This window comes from Desmodus rotundus, chromosome 9 (assembly GCF_022682495.2).
Source record: "Desmodus rotundus isolate HL8 chromosome 9, HLdesRot8A.1, whole genome shotgun sequence".
Classification (NCBI taxonomy): Eukaryota; Metazoa; Chordata; class Mammalia; order Chiroptera; family Phyllostomidae; genus Desmodus; species Desmodus rotundus.
Window position 1 is genome coordinate 69,650,903 of NC_071395.1, and position 19,149 is coordinate 69,670,051.

Here is a 19,149-nt window from a genome sequence, read left to right on the forward strand (position 1 = left end):
TTCTTTTTTTCTCTAAGGACTTGGGCTTTGAAAGTTTTTGTGATTTTTTTGGAGAAAAGGGAAAGTGAGGGGAAAGCTTGGACTATGAAGAAAGAGATTGATGCTCATTGCTACTGTGTGGGATGACCAAATATAACTCTCTAGGCTTCAGAATGACTTACAGAGGAAGCTCCATAGACAGTGCCTGGGTTAATGTAGAGCATTACAGTGCACCGTTCAATTCAATATTTAATGAACTTCCACCATATCAGGTCTCAGTGTCTGTCACTTCCCAAGTATAAGCAAATCTCAGCACCTGCCTTCCCAAAGTTTACCATCTGGTGTAGAAGTCAAGATATGCATTACCAATGTGAATCTTAGACCACAAACTCAGGCGTATCAGACAGAGCCTTTTTAAAATTATTGTATTTAATCTCTGATTTCAGCCTCTTTTCACAGGGAAATTATAAATTTAAAAAATAAATTTCCTTCAATCATTCTTGGGGTCCCCCCCAGGATTGTGCTACATTTTCAGAACCTTACACAGAATTACACTGAGGTCTCACTGCCTCCCCGAAGGATCTGCTAAGAAACAAGTCCTAGGGCCTGAAGCTTCAGGATTCAGACATCTCATCTCCCTGTGTGTTACCTTGGGCATCTTTTTCTGGTTTAGGGCAGTGAGGTGGAAGTCTCTTTCCTCAAGAGATTTGATCTACACCAACAAATCCCCTGTCTTTTATTTTTCAGTAAAACCCTCAATGTTTTTCTAATGACTTAGACTTTTGGAAAACAAAAGCCAGAATGCCTTGTAGACTCTTTCTCTCTTCTGCTCTATTTTTTCCTCTCCCTTGTGATGGAGTGCATAATCAGTGGTACGCTTGAATGGGGGAGAAAGGTGGAGAAAGCACAGAGAAGAGAAAATTAAGTAATAGTCTCAAAATGTTGTTCAGCCATGGACTGTGATGCAGAAAAATTGTGAAAGCCTTGAAAAGACAGGGGAGAGAGGAAACACATCATGGGACAGATGGTACTTGAGCTGAACTTGAGGTTTTCTAGGCGTCATTTCAATAAAGACGTTCCAGACAAAAGAACCCATGTGAGCAGAGGTATTGAAGTAGAGATGCGCAAAATACATTGGAGTAGTTCTTTCCAACCTTCCAAACTTTGTCTCATTCCAGTGCTCAGAGCAAATGGGGTAAACAGAGGCAACCTACCCTGGCCTTGGATGTCCTAAGTCCCACCTGGACCCTGAGGGCTGAAGGACTCTATTGTTCTACACACCTCTAACCCATTGGTTATGCAGTTTAACCAGAATTAGGTTGATCAAGGAGAGTTAGCTGTGGATCATCTCTGGGCATGGAAATGATGCATAAATTTATCCATCAATCTCACACAATCTCTCCCTGCTTGCTCCACACTTGTACAGTGAGGTACAAATCATCAGCTCCACACTCATCATGTGCTCTCCTCTCAATACCCAGATACTCACTCTGAACAGTGACCAGGTGTTCCCCATGAACCCTCCGAAATTCGACAAGATCGAGGACATGGCCATGATGACTCACCTGCATGAGCCTGGAGTGCTGTACAACCTCAAAGAGCGCTATGCAGCCTGGATGATCTACGTGAGCATCTGTTCATTCCACTTATCTCTCTAAGTAAAAACAACAATCACATGTCGTGTTTTCTGATTCTCTCAGACCTACTCGGGCCTCTTCTGCGTCACTGTCAACCCCTACAAGTGGCTGCCAGTGTACAACCCGGAGGTGGTGGCCGCCTACCGAGGCAAAAAGCGCCAGGAGGCCCCGCCCCACATCTTCTCCATCTCGGACAATGCCTATCAGTTCATGCTGACTGGTGAGTGATTTCTTCAATCCATATTTTAAAAACTAGTTTGTAATTAATTATTGAAGGCCTTCATAGGCCTCAGTTATCTGAATGGCTCAATGATCAATGTGACCTTAGGAGATTCAGATGACTTCATGATTGAAAGCCAGGGGTGCAATGTCTTCCATTACCAGTCACAGTGCATAGACTGAAGCCACACTAAGCACAGGCTTATTTAGGGGAATGTGGAACATAAGGAGGTGCCCTGCTCCCACCTCCAAAGAACACCACCCCAATAAAAACGTGGGCACATTTGAAAGAGAGACTGTTACTATCCACTTAGGAATGCAAAGTTGGAGAAAGGGACACAGCAATTTCCCTTCACCTGTCTTCCTCCCCAGAGTCAGGCTTCTCTTTCTCTTCACTTAATTTCCAGAATGGCACAAGAAATAGAAATGTGGTAATACCATCACTGTGTCATGCCTAATAGCACTTATGTCTCTTCAACTTTTACCTGACATGACTTGGCACAGAGATAAGCAGAGGCAAGCATCTGGGATCTGATGACACTTAAAAGTCACCTACTACAGTGTTGTCCAAACATCAGTCATTCCTATCTCACATTCACAACCCTAGCTATTTCTGCATACTTCATATTTTTCTTCAGATTGACTATAGTTACATCAGTTTTAAAAGGAAGATTAGTGTTACTACTTGTAATAGTTTCCTAGGACCGCTGTAACAAAGCACCACTGACTGAGTGGCTTAAACAACAGAAATGTATTGTCTCACAGTTTGGAGGCTGGAAGTATGAGATCCAGGTGTTAGCAGAGTTGGTTCCTTCTGAGAGTGGGGAAGTAGAATCTGTTCCGTACCTCTCTCGTAGATTATGGTGGTTTGCTAGCCATTTTTGTCCTTCCTTGGCTTGTAGAAGCATCACCCCGATCTTTGCCTTCATGTTCACATGGTGTTCTCCCTGTGTGCATCTGTCTCCAAATTTCCTCTTTGTATAAGGACACCTGTCATCTTGGATTAGGCATCCACCTACTCCAGTATGACCTCATGTTAACTAATTACACCTACAATGACCGTATTTCCAAATAAGCTCCACATTCTGAGGTCCTGGGGGTCAGCATTTCAACATATGAGTTGGGTGGGTTGGGGGGAGAGACATAATTCAACCCATAACACTATTGTAAATGGAAAAACATCACTTTCCACAAGTAGAAGGTAAAGGTAGAAGGTAAAGGTAAAAGAAAAATGCAATGACAATCCATCAGTGTCCACAGATTCTAATTAGAAAATGTGGCTTCTCATGAGCTCTGAGTCTGAGACTTACATTCTTTGTTAAAAAGGCAGATGAGAAGTGCTCTTGTGAACGCAAATAACTGCCACACCGTGGAATCCACTGTTCACTTCCCATGCTGTCCATGTTGTACCTCCTACATTTGGGAAATCTGCACAAGTTATCCCGAAAAAATGAGACATACCCAAATCATCACTCTTCCAGGACTAGAACTCATGGGCTCTAACCACCCCCAACATTGCCCAATTTTTACATTCCCTGTTTTTACTGCTTACTTATTTTGTTTTGCTTCCCTATGCATTTCTAGATCGAGACAACCAGTCTATTCTCATCACGTGAGTAACCTATGTTTGCACCATGACCTGGAAGCCAGTGCTGCCCCTTCCACTCTCCTTTATCTCACTTAATTTTAAATCAACAGCGGAGAATCTGGTGCAGGGAAGACGGTGAACACCAAGCGTGTCATCCAGTACTTTGCAACAATTGCAGTTACTGGAGACAAAAAGAAGGAGCAGCAGCCAGGCAAAATGCAGGTGAGCAATTTCCTACACATGGAGGCTTGCTGGATGAAGGTCAAGTGCACACAGGGCTTTGTGCTCAGCAGTGATGCACAGCACAAGGTCTCACCCCAGCAGTGCTTATGGGGTCCAACCTAGTGGACTCAGGCTCTTGCACTGGCTCCATCAGCAACAGCTGAGTGACCTTGAGCAACTGCACATACTCCTCTGGAGAAGGAATGGTTTGGGCCCCGGTTCTCAAACTGAGGTGCACATCAGAATCACCAGGAGGGCTTGTTAACAAGCAATGGCTGAGGCCCAGGCCCAGAAGTTCTGATTGAAATTTCTGCTTCACATTTGCAACCCTGATATTTTGCATTTCTAACATATTCCCAACATTGGTCTAGGGATCACACTTTGAGAATCACTAGGCTGTATGGTATTTTCTTTTTTTTTTTTGTCACAATCTTTAATAGTCCCCATTTTGCTCAGAATAAACTCCACAGTTCTTACCATGATCCCAAAGGTCCTCTGCAATCTCACTCTAACTGCGGTTCTCACTACTCTCACTACTCTGACCCACTGGCTCAGCTCCAGCCACACTGGCTTCCTTGCTCTTCTTTCAAACTGTCCAGCATCCTCCTAACACAAGATCTTCGTATTCACCATTATCTCAATCTGGACTGGGTTTTTTTTTTTGATATATTTATTGATTATGCTATTACAGTTGTCCCATTTCTGCCCCTTCACTCAACTCCATCCTGCCCACCCCCACATTCCCCCCCTATAGTTCATGTCCATGGGTCATACTTATAAGTTCTTTGGCTTCTACATTTCCTACACTATTCTTACCCTCCCCCTGTCTATTTTCCACCTATCATCTATGCTACTTATTATCTGTACCTTTCCCCCCCTCTCCCCCTCCCAGTCCTCTATTGACAACCCTCCATGTGATCTCCATCTCTATGGTTCTGTTCCTGTTCTAGTTGTTTGCCTAGTTTGCTCTTGTTTTTGTTCTAGGTGTGGTCATTAATAACTGTGAGTTTGCTGTCATTTTTACTGTTCCTATTTTTGATCTTCTTTTTCTTAGGTAACTCCCTTTAACATTTCATATAATAATGGCTTGGTGATGATGAACTTCTTTAACTTGACCTTATCTGAGAAGCACTTTATCTTCCCTTCCATTCTAAATGATAGCTTTGCTGGATACAGTAATCTTGGATGTAGGCCCTTGCCTTTCATGACTTGGAATACTTCTTGCCAGCCCCTTCTTGCCTATAAGGTCTCTTTGGAGAAATCAGCTGACAGTCTTATGGGAACTCCTTTGTAGGTAACTATGTCCTTTTCTCTTGCTGCTTCTAGGATTCTCTCCTTCTGTGTAATCTTGGGTAATGTAATTATGATGTGCCTTGGTGTGATCCTCCTTGGGTCCAGCTTCTTTGGGACTCTCTGAGCTTCCTGGACTTCCTAGAAGTCTATTTCCTTTGCCAGACTGGGGAAGTTCTCCTTCATTATTTGGTCAAATAAGTTTTCAATTTTTTGTTCTTCCTCTTCTCCTTCTGGCACCCCTATAATTCGGATGTTGGAACATTTCAAGATGTCCTGGAGGTTCCTAAGCCTCTCCTCATTTTTCTGAATTCTTGTTTCTTCATTCTTTTCTGATTGGATGTTTCTTTCTTCCTTCTGGTCTGCACTGTTGATTTGAGTCCCAGTTTCCTTCCCATCACTATTGGTTCCCTGTACATTTTCCTTTGTTTCTCTTAGCATAACCTTCATTTTTTCATCTAGTTTTCGAACAAATTCAACCAATTCTGTGAGCCTCTTAATAACCAGGGTTTTGAACTGTGCATCTGATAGGTTGGCTATCTCTTCCTCGCTTAGTTGTATTTTTTTCTGGAGCTTTGAAGTGTTCTGTCATTTGGGCCTTTTTTTTTTTTTGTCTTGGCACATCTGTTACCTAAAGGGGCGGAGCCTTAGGTGTTCACCAGAACCAGGACGATAAACTATCATGGAGGGGGGTGGGGATAAAAAAACTCTACTTTTTATAAGTGGACTTCTGAGGAATCATCCTCATGAAATATTTTTCGATACTGAAAAATTTTTTTGAGAATCACACTTCTATCATATAATCTCTTGGATCACTTTCATGGCTCACTTAATATTTATATGTATACTTCTGAACCCATATGTCTATATTCCATAAGTCATGATGCATGCAGTAACAGGGGTATATATTCTAAAAATCCAAGATCTGTGATGAAATGTTATTAGAAAAGAAAGGCATTCAGAGAAAGCAGGATGGAGCTTGGAATGTGGCGTGGCAGAAGGCACTCTGATGTTGTTCAAATAAAAGCCTCTCTAGGGTGGGACCTTGAAGACTCCTCAGATGGGGTGGGGTTGTAGGTAACTTTGAACATCTGCATGGACCACCAGGCTGGGCTGGTCAACATCTCTCCTTGGACCATGCCCAGAGCATCCACACTTTTGTGTCACCAAGGGGTTACTTCAGAAGATATTCAATGTCCTCTCTTTTCTTTGTCTTGTTTATATTAGGGGACCCTGGAGGATCAGATCATCCAGGCCAACCCCCTGCTGGAGGCCTTTGGAAATGCCAAGACTGTGAGAAATGACAACTCATCGAGATTTGTAAGACCCAGTCCAGTTTTCAATTATCCCCCCAAAACAGACCCTTTCTTCTGATGCTGGATATGAAAATTGCCACATAAACTAGAATATACCTGGCCTTATTCTCTCCCCAAGTGATTCAGATCAGTCTATCCAACTGGGATGTTCCCCATACATTTTGCAAATAGTGTTGGCTTATTTATGGCAGAGGGAGGATTTAACTATTTCCCTAACTAGTCAGCATCACCTCAGAGCATCCTGAAGTCACAAGCAGGGAGCAATTCCTTTATGCTTAAAATTGGTATCACTTAGTGGATACATTTTAAAATGCAGAAACCCACTGAGCAATATCCATTGACTTATTAGCCACAGAAACCTTAGTGTGAAGTAAGTTAGCAGATTTAAACTCTTCCAAGTCAGAAGGCATTGAGGGTAGGTAAAACCTGTTGAAGGCGTAAGTGCTCAAAAATTGGGAATAAGTTGATATATTGAAGGATATGCTCATCCATCAATATTTCACTTAGTATTAGCTCAACTGAAGAAGTATTTATTTCCACATTAGGAAAAACCCCACAAAAATCCAACCCTTTACCTAATTTCATTGGCTAGTGGGGCAAGAACCCTAAGGTGAAGCCTTCATTTATGCCTACAGTTGCAAAAGCACATCAAAACTTCATATATGTCAATAGCTGGATGCTACCAAGCTTGCATTTTACTGCTAGTTCTCCAAGATAAAACCATATTTGATAAGAAAGTAGATGCTTGAATTGAAAACTGTGGCTTTAAGCCCTGACCCTGCTTTCTTTCCCTTGGTCCACTGTGCATTGCCCATTTGCACGTCTGTCTTCCTGATGCACATCTGAACTCTCCCTTGTAGGGGACCTGGGTACATGTTACACAGCAGAGATGTGCTACACATGCATGGACCAAGTTAGTTATTGCACTAACCTGGCATCAGCTTAAAGTAGAAGACAATGGTTTCAGTTACTCCCCAGTGTCACTCCAATTTATTTTTCCAGAGGCCTCTCCTCTTGGCTCCGACGCAGAAGTCACAATGGTTCTTGTTATTCTGTTCACCTCTCACCCTCCAAACAAACATGCACAGGCAAATATTTCCATCATCCTCCATTACACAGATAAAAGTACTGAAGACCAAACACTTACAATCAAACATAGCTCCACTGACCCTTCGCTAACATTTATTTATGTGTTTATGTATTTATTGTTCTATTTATTTATGCATTCATTGGTTGATTCTTGTATGTGCCTTTACCAGGAATCTAACCCGCAACCTTGGTGTATCCAGATGATGCTCTAACCAAATGAGCTACTGGCCAAGGCCTCACTAAATCTTCTTAACTTTTATTCAGAAAATATTGAGAATATTCTTGAGTACCAACTACATGCAAGACTGTGAGTAAGAAAGGAAGGCAACATTTTTGCCCTCAGATTTACTCACAGTGTGGCAGAGATCACTTAAGCAAATAAGGTAAGCAAGGAGTATACACACACACACACAATTTTACCTCTTGCTCTCCAAAAGGGAAAGACTCTGAGTGGGTCTGAGTTCTTACTTCTTCTTTGATCTCTTCTTTCATTTCTTTCTTACACTGAAGAGCAGTGTACACTTTCTTTCTTACACTTTCTTACACTTTCTTCAGTGTAAGAAAGAAATGAAAGAAGATCCAAATGAGTGGAGGCACATGCTGTGTTCATGGATAGAAAGAATTAACATTATTAAAATGTTCATACTATTCAAAGCAATCTGTAGATTCAGCACAATTACTATCAAGTTACTAATCGTATTTCACAGAACTAGAACAAATATTACAAAATTTTATATGGAACCACAAAAAGACTCCAAATAGCCTCAGCAATCTTTAGAAAGGAGAACATAGTTGGAGATAACATACTACTTTATATCAAACTATACTACAAGGCCATAGTAATCAAAACAGCATGGTTCTGTTACAAAACAGCATAAAAACAGATATATAGATCAATGGAACCAAATAGAGAGCCCAGAAATCAACTCATGCCTTTATTGTCAATTAACATTTGACAAAGGAGGCAAGAACATACAATGGGCTAAAGACAATTTTTTCAATAAATGGTGTTGGGAAAACTGGACAGATACATGCAAAAAAATGAGACTATACCACCCTCTTACACCATACAAAAGAATAAACTCAAAATGCATTAAAGACTTAAATATGAGACTCAAACCATCAAAATCCTAGAACAAAACATAGGCAGCAAAATCTTGGACATTTCTAATAGCAATATTTTTTCTGATATATCTCCAAAAGAAAAAATAAACCAATGGGACTACATCAAACTCAAAGGTTTTTGCACAGTGAAAGAAACCATCAATAAAATAAAAAGACAACCCACTGAATGGGAGAACATATTCACCAATGATACATCTGATAAGGAGTTAGTATCCAAAATGTATAAAGAACTTATACAACTCGACACCAAGAAAAACATGCAATTAAAAAGCGGGAAAAGGACCTGAATAGACACTTCTCCAAAGAGGACAGATGGCCAGTAACACATGAAAAGATGCTCAACATCCCTAATCATCAGAGAAATACAAAGTAAAAACACAATAAGATATCACCTCACATCTGTCAGAGTAGCTCTCATCAATAAATCAACAAACACCAAGTGTTGGGAAGATGTGGAGAAAAGGGAACCCTCATGCACTGCTGGTAGGAATGCAGACTGGCAGCCACTGTAGTATGGAGTTTCCTCAAAATGTTAAAAATGTAACTGCCTTACGACGCAGCAATTTCACTTCTGGGAATACATTCGAAGAAACCTGAAACATTTGTTCAAAAGAATATACACACCTTTATGTGCATTGCAGTGCTATTTACAACAGCCAAGATTTGGAAGCAGCTCAAGTGTCCATCAGTAGATGAGTGAATAAAAAAGCTGTGGTACATTTACACAATGGAATACTATTCAGCCATAAAAAAAGAAACCTGACCTTTTGTGACAGCATGGATGGACCTAGGGGGTATCATGCTAAGTGTAATAAGCCAGTCAGAGAAAGACTAATACCATATGATTTCACATAAATGTGGAATCTAATAACAAAATAAGCAAATAAACAAAAGAGAAAAAGACTCATAGAGACAGAGAACAGACTGGCAGCTGTCAGAAGGTGATGGCTAGATAAAAAAGGTGAAGGAATTAAGCAAAAAAACTCATAGACACAGACAACAATATGGTGATTACTAGAAGGAAAGGGATAGAAGAGGGTAAAGGGGAGGGATAAATGGTTACAGAAGGAGACTTGACTTAAGGTGGTAAACATACAATACAATATACAGATTGGTGTATTTTAGAAGTGTATACTGGAAACCTAATTTTATTAACCAGTCACCCCAATAAATTCAATGAAAACTAAATTTAAAAAAAAGAGTTTGAGAATCCAGGTACATGAGAGTAGGATAAACCAAGAAGTCTGAAGGGAGGTGGTCCCAAGCAGAGAGCTGGAGAGGAAGCCTTTGGGATCCCCAGCGCTATAGGTACAAGGCCGGGCACTTTGGGTAGAGCTACCTGAGTCTTGGCTGGCTCAACCTCAGGACTCTGGGTACCAGGCAAACAGAGGGAAAGGAAGCCCTCATGCTTCCAGCATTCCTTCTTCCCTGACCCTACACTTCCCACCCCTCTGTGGTAGCACCTAGCAGAGGCCAGCCACAGTACCATTGAAGTAAAATAATTGTGGTGTTTGTCCACCTGCAAATTGGACAGGGGAAGTTCATTCGGATTCATTTTGGAGCCACAGGAAAACTGGCATCGGCAGACATTGAAACCTGTGAGTCTAAACGCTATTTGGTAACTTCATATTGGGCCACACAGCCATCTCTCAGGAACCAGAAATCACATTATTTTTGTTACCTCAGATCTCTTAGAAAAATCCAGAGTGACATTTCAGTTATCCAGTGAGAGAAGCTATCATATTTTTTACCAAATCATGTCAAACAAGAAGCCAGAACTAATTGGTAAGTTCTTATAATATTGTTCTCATCTTCCGAATCAGTCACATTGAAAAACATCAGAGTAAGTTGTGCCTGAGATGCTAAAGGGACCTTTGTGTTTTGCAGACCTGCTTCTGATCACAACCAATCCCTTTGACTTCCCCTTCGTGAGCCAAGGAGAGGTCACCGTGGGTAGCATTGATGACAGTGAAGAGCTGTTGGCAACGGATGTAAGCATTGTGTTTACTCACTTATTTAAGCTTAGAGTTATTGCTATAAGCTTTGAAGTGACCCCATGTTATCTCCAGTCCCAGTCTTATCACATCCTGTCTATATGACTTGGGGCAGATTACTTACCATTCTTGGAACCTCTATTCTTCACCTGGAAATTTAGACAAATCTGTACACCTACAAGGTTTCCACAGGGACTTAATGAGATAACACATGGGTGGTGCCTGACTCCATGCCTAATACAGAAAGGGGCTCTGCAGAAGTTGGTTCTTTTCATCCAGAAAATGAAGGTATTCTCTTTGACAATCTACCCTTTCAGTTCTAATATGCCATGATGCCACACTGTCTTGATTCTGAACGTTACTGGAATTCCTGGATCACAATGCCAACCTCTCAAGCTGTTGGATACTAATTCTCAGACCTATTCATGGGACTTCCTTCTCCCTGGATCACACAATGGCTCCTACTGGCCTCATCCAAAACATATTTCCCAAATCTATGTACAGTGGGAAAGGATTTAAATCAGTTCTTAGTAAATGAAAGAAAACAGTTATTCACATTTTCTTCCCATAACCTCCACCTACCCACACAAACATGTTAAAGAAATAGTTTCAATTCCTAGCTAACTATTGCCCACTTGCTATCCACTTATTTGGGCAGATCACATGCTGTATGAAAGGGTGAGGGCTTTGCCAGGGGAAAGCTGCATTTGGATCCCTGAGTCCTACTATGATGCTGTGCTTTTTTAATTCCCAGAATGCCATTGACATCCTGGGCTTCAGCTCTGAGGAGAAGGTTGGGATCTATAAGCTCACAGGCGCTGTGATGCACTACGGAAACATGAAGTTCAAGCAGAAACAGCGGGAGGAGCAGGCAGAGCCAGACGGCACCGAAGGTAACCCATCGCACCTGGGATTGACCCTCCACCTGTGTTCATGTGTGAGATAAACTTTTTGTTCACTGTAAGAGCTGCTCTTCAAAAATTTTACAAATTGAATTTGAGTTGTCCAAAGCTCACTGTACACATGCTGGGGGAGTTTATTCACTCGGTCAAAGAATCCTGTAGTGGGGAATCTTTGGAAAACGAAAAGTGTAATTCTCTTAAATGAATAATCACCACCCACCCTGCTATCTCTCCCCATCACAGTTTACCAATTATTTTAAGGTGGATGTTTATGAGAGGCTATGGTTAAGTGAACTTCACTTTCTCTCTGTGCATATCATGATCGATACCCAGAATGCTTTCCTAATCACCTAGATAGACCTGAAACAAAGACTTTAGCAAGGTGGCAGCTAGGTATCACCTTCCCATCTCTTTCCTTCCACTCTGACATTTGTTGAACTTGACCCTGAGCAAAGGACCAGTGTACAAATCTTCCTGCCCATGACTTTCACATGGGTGATCTCACCATTCCCCTCTGCCTCATCCCCAAGAGGCCAGGAAACAGGGCAGAGAGCAGTGGGAGGGGATGACAGCAGCAGAACCCACCCACCACATGCCCCTGCTCATGCATCATCATGTCTCAAATGCAGTGTGTACTGAACCCCAGGTGACAGGAGGGAACAATAGCCTTGAATTAAAGGCCAAAAATAGGGATATGACTTTATCACTGCCCATAAAGACCCATCTGACTAGGTTTGGTTCGCCCAAGATAAATCTCTCTTTTTATTAACTCAAAGCCAGCTAATTAGTAACCTCATCCAAGGAATAATATCCTGTCACATTCACAGGTTTCACCCACAAGCAAAAGAGGGGATTATATGGGGAATGTACACCAGGGGACGCAAATCTTGGGCACCATCTTGGAATCCTGCCTATCAGGAACCCGGAGAGAAACTCAGGGCATCAGAGCAGGAAACGCTTCTGATTGGGGTAGTCAAAGAAGGCCTCCTGGGGAAGCAGGGTGCTGACATGGACTCTGAAGGGTGGGTAGGGCTCTGAAAGGTGAGGGTGAGAGGGCCACCTAGTCAGAGGAAATGGCATGAGCCATGGGGCAGAGGAAGGAGTGTGATGGAGACTGAGAAGCAACAGTGGTCAGGCGGGCTACGGGAGAGGGTATGTGTACTGGATCTGTAAGAGATGAGAATAAAAAGCGATGGTTTTGGCATCCATTTGGGAAGGCGTTGAGTGCCTTCCCACAGGATAAGTGGTTTAGAATGTATGTGGTAGGCACCAGAAACCATGGCTGCTCTAAGTAGCAGGGAATGTATGTGTGACAACCTGGAATTAATCTGTAAATAGTCAGACTCACCAAGAGTGTGGAACCTTGAAAAAAATTGTCAAGCTTCTCAGCAAGAGCAGATCATATTGACATATATTACAGCAGGGGCCCAGGCCCCTTCCAGCCCCAGTGGCCATGTGCTCGGTGTTCAGGATCAGAAAGGGCCTGGAAAAGGGGAAAGTGGGGGCCACAGCTGGGGCCTGAGCTCCTCTGATGATGACACCCATCCCAGTGAACCCACACTGAGTGCTCACTCTGCCCCAGGCCCCTTCACCACAACCCAATCAATAGGGTGTCATCACCATCCCCCAGTTCACAAATGGCAAAACTGAGGCATAAGGAAGCACAAACAAAACCTGAACCCCGGCAGCCGAACTCTACAGCCCAGGCCCTCTGTCACCATACTGTTCCACAACTCTTGGGAACAAGGGCAAGACCAGCTATTTTGAAGGTGAAATGAGCAGGACGTGCTGCCTGTCTGATACAGGCATGCCAGAAGTGAGGAGGAAGGATATAATCACCCCACACTTTCAAGTTTAAGTGACTAGAAGAATAATGTTACCATCTGCCAAAATGCACACAGCGGGGAAAAAAGAGTAGTTTGAGCAAGGAGGAAAGTGCACAGTCAGCCTCTTATTAAGTACTTAGTACTTAATAAGTATTTAATAAGTTATTAACATGTGGATTTTTATTAACATGTGTCCCTAATCAGCTAAGAAGTGATAGTGTGAACCAAGGAGGAGTTGTCCCTGGGGAGCAGCATTTCTCTACCTTTTGATGAGCATAATATCAAGAGCCAGGTTGACCCCAAAGTTAACTGCACTCCCAATGAACTACAAATTGCCAAAAGTCAACTACTTTGGACCATCTTCAAACACTTAAAACCTGGGTCAAGGTTTCGTACTTCTCTCTCGTCTATTAGTACAGTGTGTCATGTACACATTAGAAAGGTGCTTAACATTTTGTTGTATTATCAGACTCCAATAATCCTGTTACCGTATTTTGAAATAAAATTTAAATATCAGTAGATCAAGATCAACCTATCATTAAAGATTGCATCTAGAAGGCCAGTGGAAAATTTTTTTTAAACCTAGAGCTCTGGACTATGGAGTTTAAGCTTCATGGGACAAGTCTGGGTCTGGTGTGCATAAGAGAACATAAAAACATCAAGCAGGGTTATAGAGACTGTTTCTGGGAGGAGCCAGGGCCTAGCTGGACACTTTAGCAGCTGCTGTTTTTGTGTGTTGCCATTTCCCTCTTCCTCCAGTGGCTGACAAAGTCGGATACCTGATGGGTCTGAATTCTGCAGAAATGCTGAAAGGCCTGTGCTGTCCAAGGGTGAAGGTTGGGAATGAATATGTCACCAAAGGGCAAAATGTCCAGCAGGTAACAGATGTTTTGAATCTAGATGACTCAGGTATTTTGTTATTTTAACCATCATCTTAAAGTTGTTTGGTTGCAGGCAGCAGAAATACATATGAAACTGGCTTCAACATTAAGGGGTAATTCATTCTTAAGCCTCAAGGGTAAAATCAAGGGATGCAAATCATGGAGTACCTGTTGGGTGTCACAAGGGCCTGGAGCCAGGAACTGAAGAGCCCTCTGCAGCCAGGCACCCTCTCTACACTCCTTCTCTGGGGTTCCAAGGGATGTCCTTGCTCTACTTTTCTGTTGAGGCCTCACTGGCAGATAAACTTTCTCCACCTCTCCTGTCCACTGCCACCCCATAGCTTCCAGCTTTATGTCTCCCTGGTTAACCCTCACCCTGAGACTGAGACCAGTGGTTTTTTATCTCACTTCCAGATTCTCAGGAGAGACCTTCTTTTTAACCCAACTTGGATCAGACATGAACGTCTGCTTCAGTTAAGTGTGGCCAGGGGCTAAAGTCATGTGTTACAACCATGGTTGCTAGAAAACTATCTTTACAAAATGGGATAGTTCTCAGAAAAGGGAAAACATGATGAGACTCAAGAACTATTTAATATTCAGTTGAACTATATGAAATTGTCAGTTTCCAGCTGCTTTTAATCTTCAAGACATCAACTTAGTATGTTTCAACTGAATACAACCTTAAAAACACTAATCTGAGGGCTGAGTGGGTGATCCTTCCTTAAGGTGATCAATGCAGTGGGTGCTCTGGCCAAAGCTGTCTATGAGAAGATGTTCCTGTGGATGGTCACCCGCATCAACCAGCAGCTGGACACCAGGCAGCCCAGGCAGTACTTCATTGGGGTGTTGGACATCGCTGGCTTTGAGATCTTTGATGTGAGTTGTTTGAGTAAATGACTGGTCTAAAAATGCCCTTCCACTTTATGTCTGCTTTGCTGAATTCCCACTGAATTTTCCAAACTCACTCAAACTGCTTTTTATTTGAAACAACCAGTTCAACAGCCTGGAGCAGCTGTGCATCAACTTCACCAACGAGAAACTGCAACAGTTTTTCAACCACCACATGTTCGTGCTGGAGCAGGAGGAGTACAAGAAGGAAGGCATCGAGTGGGAGTTCATTGACTTCGGGATGGACCTGGCTGCCTGCATCGAGCTCATCGAGAAGGTAAAGAAGTCATTGTACTCCCCAGGGTCGGCTGCTCTTTAGTTGGGACCATCACCTCTTTCCTCTCTTTCCTGCTAATACATTGCTGCCCCTCACCACTCACTGCCAGGCTGTGAGCCCTCAGAGAGTCAGGTCCCCTCATGTACAAACCCTAAGTGTCTAGAAAGCACCCAGAAGCTGTTCAAACATCTAGAGAGATGCATGAGTGGTTAAGATCCCAGGGCTCCCCAAGAACATGATGGGGAGCCCAGCAGGGACTATGGCATGTTGTACCTCTCTGGCTTGTCCAAAGACCCATGGAGGGGGGACTGTGGAGCAGTGGGGCCCTTGGAATGTTACTACGAAAAAAGCAGATACCATTAACTTTACAAAAAGGAATTCCATAGTGTTTTGAGTACTGGTCGTGTTGGAAGTGACTACTAAGAAATCCAGATATGATTGTTTAAAATATTACTCATATAAGGGGGATCCGAAAAAATAAAATTTATTTATAAAAAACTGTATTTATTCTTACATGTTTAAACTTTAGTCACCTCCATTTGATGCAATACACCTACTGAGATGTTTTTTCTGCTGCTCAAAACAGTTTTTGAACTTGTTGATTTTGATGCTTTTTAGTGCTTCTGCCATTTTTTGTTTCTCCTCTTCCACATTGGCAAAGTGTTTTTCTTTGAGGCCTTTTTTCATCTGGAGAAACAAAAAAAATTTGCTCAGGGCGAGATCAGGTGAATAGGGAGGGTGGGACATAGAGGTCATGCTGTTTTTGTCAAAAATTGCTGAACACTGAGCATGGTGTGGGTAGGTGCACTCGTAAATCACCCATCATGAAATAGGCAAACACTTGAAAGACTCTTCAAAAAAATTCACTTAAGCTGAATGCATCCTCTCACAACAATGCCAGCTGGTACAGTGGTACAGATGGATTCCTAGAACACTCACCTAGTAGTAGAAACCTGTACTACAAGGGGCCTGCCCTCCAGAAGCTATGTACATAACTACAGTTTTTGTAAACCTATTGCTAAAAGTGAGCTACACTTCTATACACATAATTTCGTTCCGTGTACTTTTGTTCAACAAATATTAATTAAGCACCTACTATATGTCTAGCACTATTCCATCATTGCACCAAACAGGCCAAGAGCCTTGCTCTTTCAGCACTTACAGTCCAGTGGTCCTAGTAACAAAGTGACAACACCAAAGAGGTCGTCTTTGGCTCCTGCAGACAATGGAGTCATTGGAATATACTAGCATCAAATACTGAGGTATAAGCCTGTTGTGCTCCTTCTAGCCTATGGGCATCTTCTCCATCCTGGAAGAGGAGTGCATGTTCCCCAAGGCCACAGACACCTCCTTCAAGAACAAGCTGTATGACCAGCACCTGGGCAAGTCCAACAACTTCCAGAAGCCCAAGGCTGTCAAAGGCAAGGCTGAGGCCCACTTCTCACTGGTGCACTATGCGGGCACCGTGGACTACAACATTGCCGGCTGGCTTGACAAGAACAAGGACCCCCTGAATGAGACGGTGGTCGGGCTGTACCAGAAGTCGTCACTGAAGCTGCTGTCCTTCCTTTTTTCCAACTATGCTGGTGCAGAAGCAGGTGAAATTCTTCTTGTTCTTAACCAGTGGAAATCTCTGCATAATTACTCATAACCCAAAGCTGCTTATAAGGAATCAGTAGCCAACACAAGCTTCCCATTGAGCTTGCCTTATTTGTCCATCTCCAATGCCCGTTTTTCTTTCTCCTGTTCGTCCTCTTCCTTAAGAGATGGTTCTGGGGAACGAAACCAAACCTCTCAGTGGACTTGAGAGCCAGTGCCACATTCTTTAACAGTTTTTAATTGAGATATTACTCATATACCATAAAATTCATCCTTTCAATAATTCAGTGGTTTTAATATGTTTTCAGGGTTGAAAAACCATCACCCTTAACTAATTCAAGAAATTTTCATCACCTTTGCAACCCATTAGCAGTCACTTCTCACTCACCCTTCGCCCAAGCCTTAACAATGAGTAATCTACTTTCTCTCTCGATGGATTTGTCTACTCTGGACATTTTACATAAATGAAGTCATGCACTGGATGGTCTTTTGTGCCTGGCTGCTTTCACTTAGCCTAATGTTTTCAAGGTTCATGTTGTGGTATCAGTACTTCGCTTCCTTTTATAGATGAATAATATTCCATTGTATGTATGTTACACATTTTGTCCATCTACTCACTAATTGATGGACATTTGGCTTGTCTTCACTTCTCACCTATTGTAAATAATGCTGCTTTCACCATTTACATACAAGTTTCTATGTGTAAATATGTTGTCAGTTCTCCTGGGTGTATACCTCAGAGTACAATCCCTGAGTCGTGTGATAGCTCTTTGCACAACTTTCTTGAAGAACTTCTAGACTGTTTTCCAAAGTGCCTGTATAAGCCAGTATCACTTTTTAAAGTTATTCATATAGATTTTTTAAAATAATGGCCAAAATAGGGTTTAAAAATAATGGATTATCTTAAATGTACAAATTTGACAAATGTATGTTTTTATTTTGAAAGTATATGCAATATAATAATTCATTCTATAATTAGGCCATTTTTAAAAATCGATGTCTAGTGTACTTTGAGTAGTGGGATATAAACAATGGACACAAGTTTAAACAATTCACACCATCTTCTTCTAACCTAATCGGGGTTCTCAGTAACCTCACTCAGAGATAACACCAGGACTCTAGCTTCAAGGCCCCGTGTGCGTGTGGATCTGTGGAAATGGCTTTTCCTGCCTCTCTTCCCTCTTCCCAAACTCGGAGTCGTGGTGGCCCCTGGGGATAGGGGGGTGGAGTGAGAGGGGAATGGGGGAAACTAAGGCGTGACATTTCCCACAGGACAAATCTGGATTATGTGCCAGAGACTAAATCTGACATGGAGACAGTCAGAAAAAGCAGACCCAATGTCACTGACTCCAAATTAAGTTAACTTTATTTTTTAGAAAATAAAAAGAAAGGACTTGTGAACCATTCTTAAGAATCTCCAGTTGTATCGTTCTCACTTACTCTCTCATCAAGAGGAAAGTCTCAGTCTTGCCAAATTCTGGCTTGAACCTCACCTCTGATTTCTAAAGGAAAAGATTCTCTTTGGATACTAGAATCTAACTTGTTCTCCCAGTTAAATGCCGCCTCCATCCCACCCTACCCCATTCTCTCAGTGATAGAGATGTGCATTCCCAAATCTAAGTAGTTTGAAGGCACATTAAAAAAAAAAAACAAATAAAAACCCTCAGCCAAAGAACACATTTGCATGAGCCATGGTCATGGACAAGGGATGCGGATTGCCTGGTGGGGTGGAGATGGGTGGAGGGGGGGCGGGGGGAATGGGACAATTGTAATATCATAAACAATAAAATAAATAGGAAAAAAAAAAAGAAAACCAAGACTTCCAGGGCTGTGAGAGGCGATGTCCTCAGAGCTGCCACTGATGTAGTCTGCATCTGTCTTCAGGTGACTCCTGCGGCAGCAAGAAAGGCGGGAAGAAGAAGGGCTCCTCCTTCCAGACCGTGTCGGCAGTGTTCAGGGTTCGTGTTTTGGCACCTTCCACCTTCGGTTGTCTTTTTGCCCAGTGAAAGAACATTTGCTAAGGTAAATGTGCTTGTTCTGGTTTGTGTCCCAGGAAAATTTAAACAAATTGATGACCAACCTGAGGAGCACTCATCCTCACTTTGTGCGATGTCTGATTCCCAATGAAACCAAAACTCCTGGTGAGTGAGAATCTAGCTGAACCGAACTCCTGAAACGTGCACAATTCTGTGTGTCCACACACACATGCTTTCGTGTGTGTGTTCAGGGAAACACACGTGTGTCTCCCTGAGGAAAGCTGCCTGGTCTTCATCCCCTTGCTAGGTAGTCTATGAAACAGAGCTGCCAGGTTGTGCAA

At 42.4% G+C, this 19,149-nt stretch overlaps 1 protein-coding gene across 1 annotated transcript in view; it reads left to right on the plus strand.

Moving 5' to 3' along the window:
• Nucleotides 1-19,149, plus strand: part of LOC112308470 (myosin-13) — a 67,304-nt gene that overhangs the window by 8,346 nt on the left and 39,809 nt on the right. Inside the window, exons 4-18 of the mRNA XM_053911955.1 lie at nt 1,461-1,604; nt 1,680-1,836; nt 3,420-3,447; nt 3,534-3,645; nt 6,163-6,255; nt 10,000-10,063; nt 10,152-10,250; nt 10,353-10,456; nt 11,214-11,352; nt 13,947-14,065; nt 14,795-14,944; nt 15,063-15,233; nt 16,522-16,831; nt 18,717-18,790; nt 18,886-18,973. Coding sequence (XP_053767930.1) covers nt 1,461-1,604; nt 1,680-1,836; nt 3,420-3,447; nt 3,534-3,645; nt 6,163-6,255; nt 10,000-10,063; nt 10,152-10,250; nt 10,353-10,456; nt 11,214-11,352; nt 13,947-14,065; nt 14,795-14,944; nt 15,063-15,233; nt 16,522-16,831; nt 18,717-18,790; nt 18,886-18,973 — 1,852 coding nt within the window. The remainder of the gene's footprint in view (nt 1-1,460; nt 1,605-1,679; nt 1,837-3,419; nt 3,448-3,533; nt 3,646-6,162; nt 6,256-9,999; nt 10,064-10,151; nt 10,251-10,352; nt 10,457-11,213; nt 11,353-13,946; nt 14,066-14,794; nt 14,945-15,062; nt 15,234-16,521; nt 16,832-18,716; nt 18,791-18,885; nt 18,974-19,149) is intronic.